Below are 13335 nucleotides of genomic sequence, written 5' to 3'. Positions count from 1 at the left end.
TGTTACAGTGCTGGGAACCCAACCCTAGGCCTCAGGAATGCTATAGCTAAGCACTCTGCCACTGAGTCACACCCGCAGACCAATCCTTGTTTTAATATAAGTAAATGATATGCATCCAGTGCTAGAGATTGATCCAAGAACCTCAATATGCTTAGCAAGGATTCTACCACTGAGCTGTTACATCCCAAGCCCAAAGACAGAGATTTTTTTTAAGTTTTGTGATATCTATGTAGAAAGTTACTGTCATGTCTATTCTAATATTATATGCTAAAAAAGTCCAGACGCTAGTGTCAGATATAAATGCTACTGTATAAACTGTTCTTTTGATTTCACAAGTAATAGTTAATGGAAATATTTTCCAGTTTAATGAACATTTCTCTGAAGTAAACCTAAATCCTTCTTCATCACAACAAGAAATTGGTAAGTGATTTGAAGTTTTCTACATATAAAACATGTTAATTCTCCTCCATGGTACTTGGTTTGTCTCCAGTTGATCTTTCAGGCCCTCAGTGTTAACTAAGGAGACAGTGCTGCAATCTCCTCACACAGAAAGCAGTCTGTAACTGATGAGTTCTCCATCCCATCCTCCTGTCCTTCCGCTCTCCCTTCTCCATTCTTTCAGCATGGAGACGTCCTTCACAACTTGCCAACGCTGTTTCCTCCTGTACTACTGACTTCTCAGTTATCAAACATTATGGGTATCTTGCAGTTGTTATCATATTTAGTCCCTTTTAATCATTTGTTTTTGTTTTGAGACAGGGTTTCACTGTGTAACTGCCTTGGCTGTCCTAGAACTCACTCTGTAGACCAGGCTGCCTCAAATTTAGAGATCTACTTGCCTCTGCCACCGAGTGCTGGGATTAAAAACAGAGCCACCAGTGCCCAGCAATCCTGTATTTTCTTGAAAAATGGTATTATGAGAAGTAAAACTCTTCTTTCTATGTGGGCCTGACTCAGCCCTGGCTTGAGTTAACCCTTATTATTGAGCATAAATACTAGGAAGGAAAAAGAACTAGAATAAGAATACTAGGAAATTCTTGCTTTAGGAAATGGTTGCTGTGCTACAGGGCATTCAGGAACACATCAATGAAAGACATTTGAACCCAGACCTGAGGAATGGAGGTAGTAGCTGCTTGAAAAGGTATTCTAGGCAAAGAGTGCAAAGGTCTTCACATGGTAACATGGTTGGGTGTCCAGTGAAAAGCAGGAGAGAGAAAGGAGACTAGCTGCAATAAGTCATGTGCAACCGTGCAGTTGTTGAAATCTTTGGATTCTCTTCTAAGTGAAACAGGAAGCTACTGCAGGATTTTGAGTAAATGACTGAAACGCTCTGACAGGTGTTTGTTTGGTTTCTGTTTTGTTTTAAGGATTACTGTGGATTGCTGTGTGGAGAAAACACTGTATAAAAACAAGGATAAATGCAGGGAGATGATTAGCATGCATTAAATAATTAGCATGATTAAAATAATTCAAGTGGAAACTGGTGGTTGCTAAAACTGTTTTTCCAAACTCTGGGCCTTTAGTTCTGATTGGTTAGTCATAAGCTCTTTATATGTAAGATACCTTTTGACATTAAAAACTCAGTATATCTGAAATAAAAGCTATTCTCCTTCTGATATCACTAGTGGTGTCTCCATTGTTCTGCTTGCCAAGATTCAGAGTATCAGTGATAATTTTAGACTTTCTCTGTTGTCACTAAATTCAACTAATAATCAAGTTTTTTAGTTCTTTTTCTTTCTTTTTTGTTTCCAGAGCTGAGGACTGCTAGGACTTGCTAGGCAAGCGCTCTACCACTGAGCTAAATCTCAACCCCTTATTAGTTCTTTTTTTTTAAATACTTTTTATTTTCTTCTGAGATTATTGTTTCTAACTCATAACCATTCACATGGGCTATTACAGTGACATCTTTATTGAATCTTTTCTTCTTCTCAGCTTACCTCTAGATCACAGCTTCATCTTTATGCATAATGTTGATTCTATTATCTGCCATAGTCAAATACTTAAGTGGCTCTCACTGACTGTCATTTATTTATTATCTTCCTCAATATAATCTTGAAGCTCTTTTTAAAAGCAAATTACCTGTGCTTTGATCAGACTGAGGAGTTCAGTGTATCTCAAATATACCCAGACATTTTTACCTGCTTGTTTCTTACAACCTCCAACTTCCATCTTTATCTTTAAAAACTAACTTCTCTTCCATAAAACCTCTATTTCCAACTTTTACCTTCCATCCCCCCAAAATCTCTATTTTTATGAACCTCTTCTTTTTAAAATAATGTTTATATTCTACATGATATCACTAAGTACTTATGAATACATATAAAACATCCTTTGGAACTTTGAAGGCAAGGACTTGTTTTATATTTACCTTTGAATTTCTCAGAGTACCTAAAATACTGCCTTACCCAGTGATAGACTTTCATTTATAGAATGCTTAGGAATTTTATGAAAACTTCATAGGAACTTCTTAAAAAGAAAGTAAAACTCATTTATGCAAAGAGAAATTCAAGGCTTTATTTTTTTTCTGAGTTTTTATATTCTTGTCTAAGTCTTATGAAGTGAAATTAGTAAAGAATAAAATAAAAAAGGGGATTAGAGGAACACAAACATTTGCTAATGAGTTCATCCTGCTAGCGAGCTCATTTGATATTGGTTGCTTTGTGCCCCTTGTTTCAAATAAGCTATAGATTTTAAATTGTTGAGTAATAGTTGATTTTAAAGATACTGAAAAATATTTCTGCTTTCGGTTTTAAATAATGAATAATGAATGAGAATTGACATAAAGCTAATCTACACGTGAAGTTGATTTATAAGTTTTGTTTCAAAACTGGAAAATTCACAGATTTGTCAAAGATTTTGAACACTGCTACAAGCATATTTTGTAATTACTCAGTAAATAATAGCTGGATAATGTATTTTCCCCTCTTGGTTACATTATTTCTAGATGCTCCTTTCCACCCATTCTATTCATGTTTTCCAAAGTAACCTTATAAAGCAGTTTAAGTTATGTTATATCTTTGCTCAGAAATACTTAATGGTTTCCTGTTATCTATTTAAGTCTACATTAGTGAGACATTCAGTAGTCTTTGCAAACTCATCTTCATTAATTCTTGTTTAATATATCTTTGTTATTTTATTCAGCATCCTGCTAAGTTGATGGATTTATGTTACCTACTATTTCCTATGCACACCTGTTTCTGGGCCTATGTGGAATTCTCTCTACTTGAGATGTCTTACCCTACTTCCTGCTATGTGTACAAGTGCTTTACACACTTGAGTTCAAAGTATTTGTAAGTAGGGCTTAAATTGAGTGTACCTTTCCATAGTACCAAAGGCAATGCTTTGTATATATGAAAAATACATTTAAATATCTGCTAAATAGATAAGCCATTCAATGTTTATCTATTTGTTGTGTACAGTACTCTGTAATCTAGTAGATTTAAGTTTCATATAACATGAATACAATGATATTTTAATATTTATATTCTCAGGAAACTTATTTGGGAAATCAGAAGGAGAAGATACCTTCATGTTTTCTTTTCCCTCAGACTCTTCAACTCATACATTTGGAGCTGGAAAAGATGACTTTAGTTTTCCATTTTCTTTTGAACAGGATCAAAATACAATGCCTTCTTCTTCCTCAAAAGATTTTTCATCCTCACAAAATAAAACCCAATTTATGTTTTTTTGAATTATTACTTTCAAACTATTATTGCTGTATAATAATCTGGAAAAAATCTGTATTATCACTGAATGCATGAAGATACATTTTTGTCAATTAAAGTAGTAATTGGTTACTACAGTTGAGTCATTTGATGAAGTCATTTAAGTACTGAATGTTTCATTTTTATTTGTGACATTAATCATTTTTTAATTTTATTTTGACTTTGACTTCGTAGGCCCTGTCAGACAATCCTTCTATCTTAGAGGTGTCAATACTTTTTCCATTAATTTTTATATAATATTAAGTCCATTTCTCTCTGGAATTTGAGTTTTAATCTGGAGTATTTTAGTTATTTTGATAATAACAAGAATGCTTTCAAACAATCAGAAGACCCATGTAATGGTAGCTGTGCAGAATTCATACTTTAGCAATTAAAAGTCTTGGAATCACTGGGTTTTATTTAGGCTTCATTATTGCAGGATGCAGAATGGAATTCTGATAGTAACTTAAAAAATTCATGTCAGTTGTGGGGTTGGGGATTTAGCTCAGTGGTAGAGCGCTTGCCTAGCAAGCACAAGGCCCTGGGTTCGATCCTCAGCTCCAGGAAAAAAAAAAAAATTCATGTCAGTGACAGTAAAGGTTTATGTTATTTTCTTCTAAATGCAACAACAGTAACACTCTACTTTGTTAATTATGTTACTGTGTCTTAAAGAAAGACTAATATCTGAAAATTGTATTGTTATATCTCTGGTTGTCCTGATTTGATTAAACCTTTTTTGAAGAATAAAAAAATTTTGTTTTCCATTTTCAACAAGGAACATTTCATATTAACATTTTTAGTTTTTGTATTTTTAAATTTGATGAAATTATATACATTGCTTAATATCTCTGTGTGCTTTTAAAATTGAGGTGTGAAGTAATAAAGAGCATGACTGTATTTTGATGTGTAATTGCTTACAGATTTTTAAGCCTTCACTTTTTTCCCTACATCTGATCAAACTGCAGAGAAAACCCACTTGGTTTCTTTTTGCTGCCAATAGGAAGTTCAGAGCCTTTAATGGGAACCCTCACTCCTAGTCATTATTTAAAACTCAGGCTTCTCTAAAGCCATTTTCAAGACATCTCAAGCTTGCACGCCAACCCCCAGCCCCCAGAAATCCTTGTTATATGAGCAGAAAATTGTTTCTTGCTCTATTTTGATGCATGTATGTGGACTCATCAGTCTCAACATGCAAAACAAAGTTAGAGTGAAAGTCCGTCTAGCCTCTTCAGAATATTCACAGCATGTCACAGCTTATTAAATTAAGCTTTTCCAAAGACTTCAGGAGGCTGACCTAACTAATAATAGAATTTAAGACCACATTAGACTACATATTTCAAAATATTTGCATATTTATTTTGTATGAATGTTTGCTGACATATATGTCACTATGTATACTGTGTCTGGTGCCTGCAAAAGTCAGAAGAAGGCGCCAAATTTCCCTGGGACTGGAGTTACAGATGGTTGTGAGCCTCCATGTGTGTACTGGGAATTGAACCCAGGTCCTCTGGAAAAGCAGCCAGTGCTCTTAACCTCTGTACCATCTATCCAGACCCAGATTATATACTTTTATATATTTAAAAAATCTAAACCTTCAGTAATTGGTTAAAAGATGAAAAGGAATTCTAGTTTAAAATGTAGTTTTACAGTTATATGACATTCTTTGAATAAATATGAAACTAGATAGTCATGAATAGAAATCCATTTTTTTAAATATTTTTAAAAGTTAGAGTTTTTCAAGACAGGATAATTTGTGTGTGTGTGTGTGTGTGTGTGTGAGAGAGAGAGAGAGAGAGAGAGAGAGACAGAGAGAGAGAGAGAGAATATGATCAAAGTACACTATAGCCACAGATGAAAATGTCGTAATGCAATTCCTTTGTATAATTCATATATACTTTAAAAATCTAGAGTTTTTGTTTTTCTACCAGATACTTTTTTTATGACATGACATGGATTTGATATGATAAAGATACTGACTTATATGAGAGAAAAAAATTGGAATTGGGTTGTTTTAAGAGACTCAAAACATAGCCTAGGTTGGCAATTTAGTGTTTTATTTTTACTTTAGTAATATATGGCACAGTGGATTGTAAATCAATAAATGAAACAAAATGATGTTTTTAAAATATCTAACTGCACATGTGATCTTGAGAACAAACAGATAAGTTTTGCACTCAAGAATATGTAACATGGTTGAAAACACAGAACAGGAACAAAAAACAGTACAATGAAATAGTTATCTTTTGTTTTCATAGACTACTGATGTGTTGTAGAAAAGACAATGGTTTCTTTAAAAAAAAAATTAAGGCATGGACTGGAAAGCTTAAGGATTCATTGAAGAAGTAGGGATTTTTGTGGTTGTTTTGTTTTGTTTCGAGACAGGGTTTCTCTGTGTAGCTTTGGAGCCTTTCCTGGAACTCACTCTGTAGCCCAGGTTGGCCTCGAACTCTCAGAGGTTCACCTGCCTCTGCCTCCCAAGTGCTGGGATTAAAGGCATGTGCCACCACCACCTGGTAAGAAGTAGGTTTTTAATTAGGACTGTAAAGGTATGTAAATTATAAAATGTTAAAGAGTAAGTTGATGCCGCTAACCATACAGTTTAATTAATTAGCTAATTGAGCACTGGGGATTGTTAAATTACAACTGATGGAGGCAACTTGGAATAATAGAAAGCAGACAGGCATCTCCAGAAGCAGAATTGTCCTTTTATCAGAACAACTGAAGGACCTCATCTCTCTGTAGGAGTAGAGACTGTGCATGTAGTACCAAGGGTTTTGGAGTTTTATAGAATGGAAATGGGGGTGGAAGATTCCATCTGCAGGTCACTTCCCCTCCAATCTGTCTTGAAGTGGTAGATCCCAGTGGGGTTTGGTGTGTGAATCTCCTTGTCAGAAGCTTGCACAAGTGTTAAATCAGTCAACTTTCTGTCTGGAGTTTCTCAGTCCATCTGAGGCCTTTACATCGTTAAACTTTCAGGGATTGGGTCCAGAACCTTGCACAGGTAGGCTCTAAACTGCACCTACAGCTCTGAATTGATGGCATTTATATTTATTTGTTTACTTATCTGTTGTGTTGAGTGGGTAGTGTTCATAAATGTGAGTGTTCAGGTGTGTATGCCCATGCATGTGCACAAGCCTTTCTCATCTCTATTGAATTGTCTTGAGACAGGGTTTCTCACTGAACCTGGAGCTCTTGCTTTTGGCTAGACTGGCTGGCTGGCCACTGAGCTCCCAGAATCCTTTTTGTCTTCTCCCTGAAATGTTAAGAGTTACAGGCACATGCAGCCACATCCACTTTTTTACATGGGTGCTGAGGATTTAAGCTTATATCTGTCCCCATGCTTGTAGAGCAAAATGCTCTTAACCACTGAGCCATTCTCTAGGCCCCAGTTGATGGCATTTTGGCATTGCATTTTTATGTTGGCCAACTCTAATGGCTAATGTTTAGCAGGATTTCAATAAATACTTGATTAATAGAATTGAACTTAATTGGAAAAGGAGACAGAGAAAGCTTTCTATGTGAAGGGAAAACAATCAGCAAAAGAAAAAATACTATGTATAAAAGGAAATAAATAGTCTTACTGGGCTAAAGAAAAACAGGAAATTGAGTTTAATAGATATGGTAGAACTCCTATTTGGTAGGTCATGATGTATTTGAAATTGAGGACAATAAAAAAACTTGTGTTTTAAATACCAGAAAGCAAGTGTCTAGAGCTGAAGACAAAAGCCCATCAGTGTTGGCCATGCAAACATGAAGAACTGAGTTTGTTCCTTAGATTCCACATGAAACCCCTACTGTTGTAATCCCAGCATCAGGGAGGCAGAGATGGGAATCCCTGAGGCTCATTGGCCAGCCAGGCTGCATAGTGGGTAAATTCCTGGGAAGGAATAGATCCTGCCTCAAAACAAAACAATAAAAACAAAGGACAGTGAATGGCATCTGAGGAACAAGGTTGAGCTCTTACTTCACATTTATATACACACTCACACTCACACTCACAAACTAGAATAACCAAGGAAGTTAAACTGACAATGTAGTCATTTTTGAGAGAACTAGAGATAAACTATTTAGAGGGCAGTTGAAGTTGTCCAGGTGTATGGGTATCATAACTAGTCCTGTGGTTTGATTCCACTGGCCCCCAAAATTAGAAAAAAATGTGTATTTAAAGGAAATACATTTGACCAAATACCGCCTTGGTATAAGGTAAAAAGGAGAAGAAACTACCTTCTGCAGGTTGTGTTCCATTTAACTATTAGGTCATTCAGTAGCAGGAGCATGTGCAGTGTTTCTATTAAAAAATGGCTTTGGGCCCGGTGGTGGTAGCAGATGCATTTAACCCCAGCATTAGGGAGGCAGAGCTATGCGGATCTCTGTGAGTTCGAGGTTAGCCTGGTCTACAGAGCGAGATCTAGGACAGGCACCAAAACTACACAGAGAAACCTTGTCTCAAAAAAAAAAAAAAAGAAAAAAAAAGAAAGAAAAAAAATGGCTTTGTGTGTGCAGGTGTGCTTGCTTGTGAATGCAAATCCCTGAGGAGGCTAGTGCTTAGCCTTAGATATCTTGACCGATCACTGTATACTCAAGATAAATCTCAGAAAGGGCCGGGTGGTGGTGGCACACGCCTTTAACCCCAGCACTTGGGAGGCAGAGGCAGGCGGATCTCTTTGAGTTCGAGGCCAGCCTGGTCTACAAAGCAAGTTCCAGGAAAGATGCAAAACTACACAGAGAAACCCTGTCTCGAAAAACAAACAAACAATTTTTTTTTTTTTTTCAAAAAGAAGTGTTCCTTTGAGATAAATCTGCTATTGTCTTCAAATTGCAAACTTACTTCCATTTTTCTTTTTTGAGATTGGGTCTTACATAGCCCAGGCTGGCCTTGAATTTGGTTTATAACCAAAGATGATCTTGAACTCCTGCCTTTCCTGTTTCCAACTCCCAAATACTAGGACTTTAGGCATATGCCACCACTTCCAACAGCTGTCCCCATTTTTGGTAAAATTTCAGAGAAATGGGGTGCAAATTCCAGAATCTGCTAATACATTTGGAAGAAAAATAATCAATGCATATTGACTTTTTTTCCTTTTTTGTTTTTTCTTTCTTTCTCCCCTCCCCCCCATTTTCAAGACAGTTTTTTTTGTGTAGCCCTGGCCATCCTGGAACTCTGTATGTAGACAAGTCTGGCCTCAAACTGACAGAGATCTGCCTGCCTCTGCCTCCCAAGTGTTGGGATTAAAGGCATGAGCCACTACCACTCAGCTATCTAATTTTGTTTGAGGAAAAAGCTATTTTAATAGAATCAGATGTCTTAGTTAAGGTTTCTTTTGTGGTGAAGAGACATCATGACCATGGCAACTCTTATAAAGGAAAACATTTAATTTGGGATGGCTTGCTTATAGTTTGAGAGGTTCAATCCATTATCATCATGGTGGAACATGGTGGCATGCAGGCAGACATGATGCTGGAGCTGAGAGTGCTACATTTGCAGGCAACAGGAAGTAGACAGGTTCACTGAGCAAGGCTTGAGCATAGGAGACCTCAAAGCCCACCCACACAGTGACACACTTCCTCCATCAAGGCCACACCTAATAGTACAACTCCCTTTGGGGGCCATTTTCTTTCAAACCACCACATTAGGCTAATCTTGTCTCTGTTTAGGAAAGATTTAATAAGAATATAAGAGTACTACTCCAAAAGTAGTCAAGAGTCACATTCTCAAAGCACATGGGTATCTAAGCTTACCATGGCTTCTATGATATCACCACTGAAGGAATACACACACACACACACACACACACACACACACACACACACACACACACACACCTCTACCTGTGTATGTGTTTGTTAGTGTCTGTCTAACAAAAATGAAACATGAATTTATGCAAGTAATTCAGCAACATGGTTCATTCTGTGGGTATGGTTTGGATGCTGAGTGTTCGTATGTTAAATCCTGACAGTCCATATGCTAAAGGCTGGGTCCCCAGGCAGACACTATAGGAGGTGATAGAAGTTTTAAGTGGGAAGTTATTGGGTCATTGTGGCATAAGGGATTGTGGGATCCTACTACCCTATCTCCATGCTTTTGATCAAGATATGACCATTTGCATCTACATGTGCTTCTGCATGGCGTGCCCATCTGCCTCCCACACCAGAGAACAAAACAGTTCTATGTGCCTGGGCTTGAACTTGGAACCTCCAAACTGAACTCAATAACCTCCTTCTTCTGAGTTAGCTGTTTCAGGTATTCTGAGTGGCAAGCCACACGTGATTATTTTCTTTTATTTATAACTGCTTTTTCTGATAACAAGAAACTTGAATGTCATTGTCTGCCATATATAAATATTGTCTTGTTCAATCTCAATATGTAATGTTTCATGTATAAAATGTTTTTAATGAGCTGGGCGGTGGTGGCGCACACCTTTAATCCCAGCACTCGGGAGGCAGAGCCAGGCGGATCTCTGTGAGTTCAAGGCCAGCCTGGGCTACCAAGTGACTTCCAGGAAAGGCGCAAAGCTACACAGAGAAACCTTGTCTCGAAAAACCAAAACATAAAAATAAAAAATAAATAAAATGTTTTTAATGGATTTGCCAACTAGTGAATAAGCATCTTAGTTCCCTGTGGCTCCTGTAGTAGATTGCCACAGCAGCTTTTAATTGAACAACGTTCTGGGGTTTGCAGTACAAAAATTGGTTTTGGTAGGCTGGAATCAAGATGTCAGCAGGATCTGCTTTCTCTTGAGGCTCCGAAGGAGAATCTGTTCTGTGCCTTCATCTTCTGATAGCTGCTGACATTTGGCTTGTGGTGCATCACCCCAAAGGAACAACCGGTAGCACGCATCCATCCACCTATCCATCTAGATTTACGTTAAAGAATTAAAGGTCAGGAGGCGGATATGGAATATTAATATTGCAGGGTGAGCTGGCAGGCTCAACATTCAGGTGAAAATTGATACTGAAGTCAAGTCTAAGACCTCTAAGAGAGGACAGGCAGGAAACTCAAGCAGGGTTTTTTATAGTGAGTTCTTGAAGCTAAATTCCCTCTCCTTTGGGCAACCAGGAATTTTGCTTTTAAGGTCTGCAATTGATAGAATAAGGTCCACTCACACTGTGGATGATAATTTTGCTTTATGCAAAGTCTATCTATTTCAACATTCATCACAAACCAGCTTGGTGGGTCACACTTGGGGTCCAGCTTCTCAGGAGGCCATGGCTGGCGGTCACTTTAGAACCTAGCAGTTTGGGAGGAGCCTAAGTGGTAACAGGATCTGATCTCTTAAAAAGAGTGAGAAGCTGGCCATGGTGTCATATACCTTTAATCCCAATACTCAGAACACTACAGAGACGGAGGTGGGGATATCTCTTTGGCTGTCTCTTCGAGTTCAAAGCCAGGCTGGCTTACATAGTGAGTTTCTGGCTGGCTGGGCTACATAATGAGACCCTGTGTAAAAAAGAAAAAAACAAAAGTTAATCACATTTAAAAAAATATCTCCACAGCAAAAACTAGAGAGGTATTTGGCCATTGGCCACCATATTCAGTTAATAAAATTACCTATCACAACTGGCATCTCCAGATTTCTCTCTGTTTTACCTACATGTGTCCTTTCTGTATATGAAATCTCCTTTGCTTCTCTTTTATAAGGATGTGTGCAGTGCCTTTAGGATCTGTTGGATAATGATTCAGACTATCACCCCAGCTCAAGTTCCTCAATTTAATGATACTGCCTTATACAATAACTTTCACAGATTCCAATAAATGGTTGTCTATATCTCTGGGGAGGGACCCATTTTTTCAGCCTAGGGCACAGTATCTTTTGGTTCTCAGTCTTGTCAAAATAAATGTTTTCCACTGTCTTTAGTTGGCTCCTTGTCTCCATTACATTCCAAGCATGATTATGTCATTGACTTACATATGGATGGATTCATTTATGATCTTCTATATTCCATCTTTGCCTACCCAATTTCCTGCTGGATTTTAAGGTTTTTATATATTTTTGTCATTCTTATTTTATCCTTATTAATATTTTACATGTATGTATGTGTACCACATGTGTGCCTGTGGAGACCAGAGAGAGCATTGGATCCCATTGAAGTAGAGTTTATGGACAGTTGTGAGCTGCTATGAGGGTACTGGGGGTCCAATCTGCTCCTCTGAAGGAGCAACAATTGCTCTTAACCACTGAGCCATCTGGCCAGTCCCAGTTTTATAATTTTATATGCAGTAAACTTTCTTTCTTTGTGGCATATAGTTTCACAGATTTTGACGAAGAATCCTGTATCCACTCCCACGGTACCACACAAAACCATTCTGTCACCCCCAAATTCCCTAGTCCCTTTTTAGTCAATTCCTCTTTCTACTTACGATGCCTGGAAACCAAGATCTGTTTTCTGTCTCTTTAGTTTTGTCTTTTTCAGAATGTCATATAATAGAAATACAGAATACACATCCTTCGTAATCTGGCTTCTTTCACATAGCAAAATGTATTTACACTTTACTCACAGTATTGCATAGTAATGGATAGCTCATTTTTGTTGCTGATATAGTGCACTGTGTGTTTATAGCTTATCTGTCAGCCTGTTAGAGGGGAGAGGGAGCTTGAATGTCTTTTGTAACTCTCAATGATTATAAATAAAGATCCTATAAATATTCCTGATCAGGGTTTCTATAGATAGCTTAGTCTATGTGTGCTAGAAACTGACTATCGACTGGGCAACATATGAACAGATCCTTGTTTCTAGAAGCTTACCATCAGCTAAGAAGCTTATAAACAGATACTTGTTTCTCGTAGACTTGGAGGCTGGGAAGACCATGTCCAACATGGGGACATTTGGTGTCTGGTGGAGGTTGACCCCCTAGTCACATACGATCCATTTTAGCTGTGCCATCACATGGTAGAGAAGGTCTGTCTCCTTCAGAAGGACTCTACTCTGACAAGAGCCCTCCTTCCCCATCACCTCTGGGGTTAAGATGTCAGTGTGTGGAATTTACAGGGATCTAAGCCTTCTGAGCAATGAGTGTTGATTTCACATCCTTAAGTGCCCAGGGGTGTCCTCTAAAGTGATCGTATCATTTTGTATTCCTGCCAGCCAGCACTGTCTGAGCATTGCAGCCTTGTCAGCACTTGGTATTATCAGCTTTAAATTCTCCCAATGCTCTTTGACCAGATGTGGGGATGCGTGCAGTACTTGAAAGCCAGAAGCAGCAGCAGGGTCACATGCTCCAGGCCAGCCTGGGTTACATACAGACTTCAAGACGTAGTTTGCTGAGAATTTTTATCTTGAATGACTCTGCATTTTCTTTTTCTGTATCAACCCAATCCCTCCACCCTTTAAAAAAATTTTTTTTTAATCATAAGTGACATTGTTTTTTTTTGTTTTTTTGTTTGTTTGTTTGTTTTTTAAGACATGGTCTCTCTGCATAGTCCTGATGTCTTGTAACTTGCTATGTGGACCAGGCTGGCCTTGAACTTACACAGATCCACCTGACTCTTCCTTCCAAGCCCAGCTGACAAAGACTTTTTTTAAAAAAACATTAAGGGCTTTATAAGTTTATTATTGTTACCCCATGGAAATTTAGATTCTGATTTAGTTAGTTTTATCTATTTTCTGTTTTTAATTTCATAAGTTTCTACTC

General features: G+C 37.7%; 1 protein-coding gene across 1 annotated transcript in view; it reads left to right on the top strand.

The window, feature by feature from the left end:
• C14H14orf39 (chromosome 14 C14orf39 homolog) overlaps positions 1-3691 on the top strand; it is a 33056-nt gene extending 29365 nt beyond the window's left edge. Inside the window, exons 16-17 of the mRNA XM_036205635.1 lie at positions 363-420; positions 3492-3691. Coding sequence (XP_036061528.1) covers positions 363-420; positions 3492-3691 — 258 coding nt within the window. The remainder of the gene's footprint in view (positions 1-362; positions 421-3491) is intronic.
• The last annotated feature ends 9644 nt before the right edge of the window (positions 3692-13335 follow it).

This window comes from Onychomys torridus, chromosome 14, assembly GCF_903995425.1.
Source record: "Onychomys torridus chromosome 14, mOncTor1.1, whole genome shotgun sequence".
NCBI lineage: Eukaryota > Metazoa > Chordata > Mammalia > Rodentia > Cricetidae > Onychomys > Onychomys torridus.
Note: the sequence above shows the minus strand (reverse complement) of the source record. Positions and strands in the feature narration are given on the sequence as shown.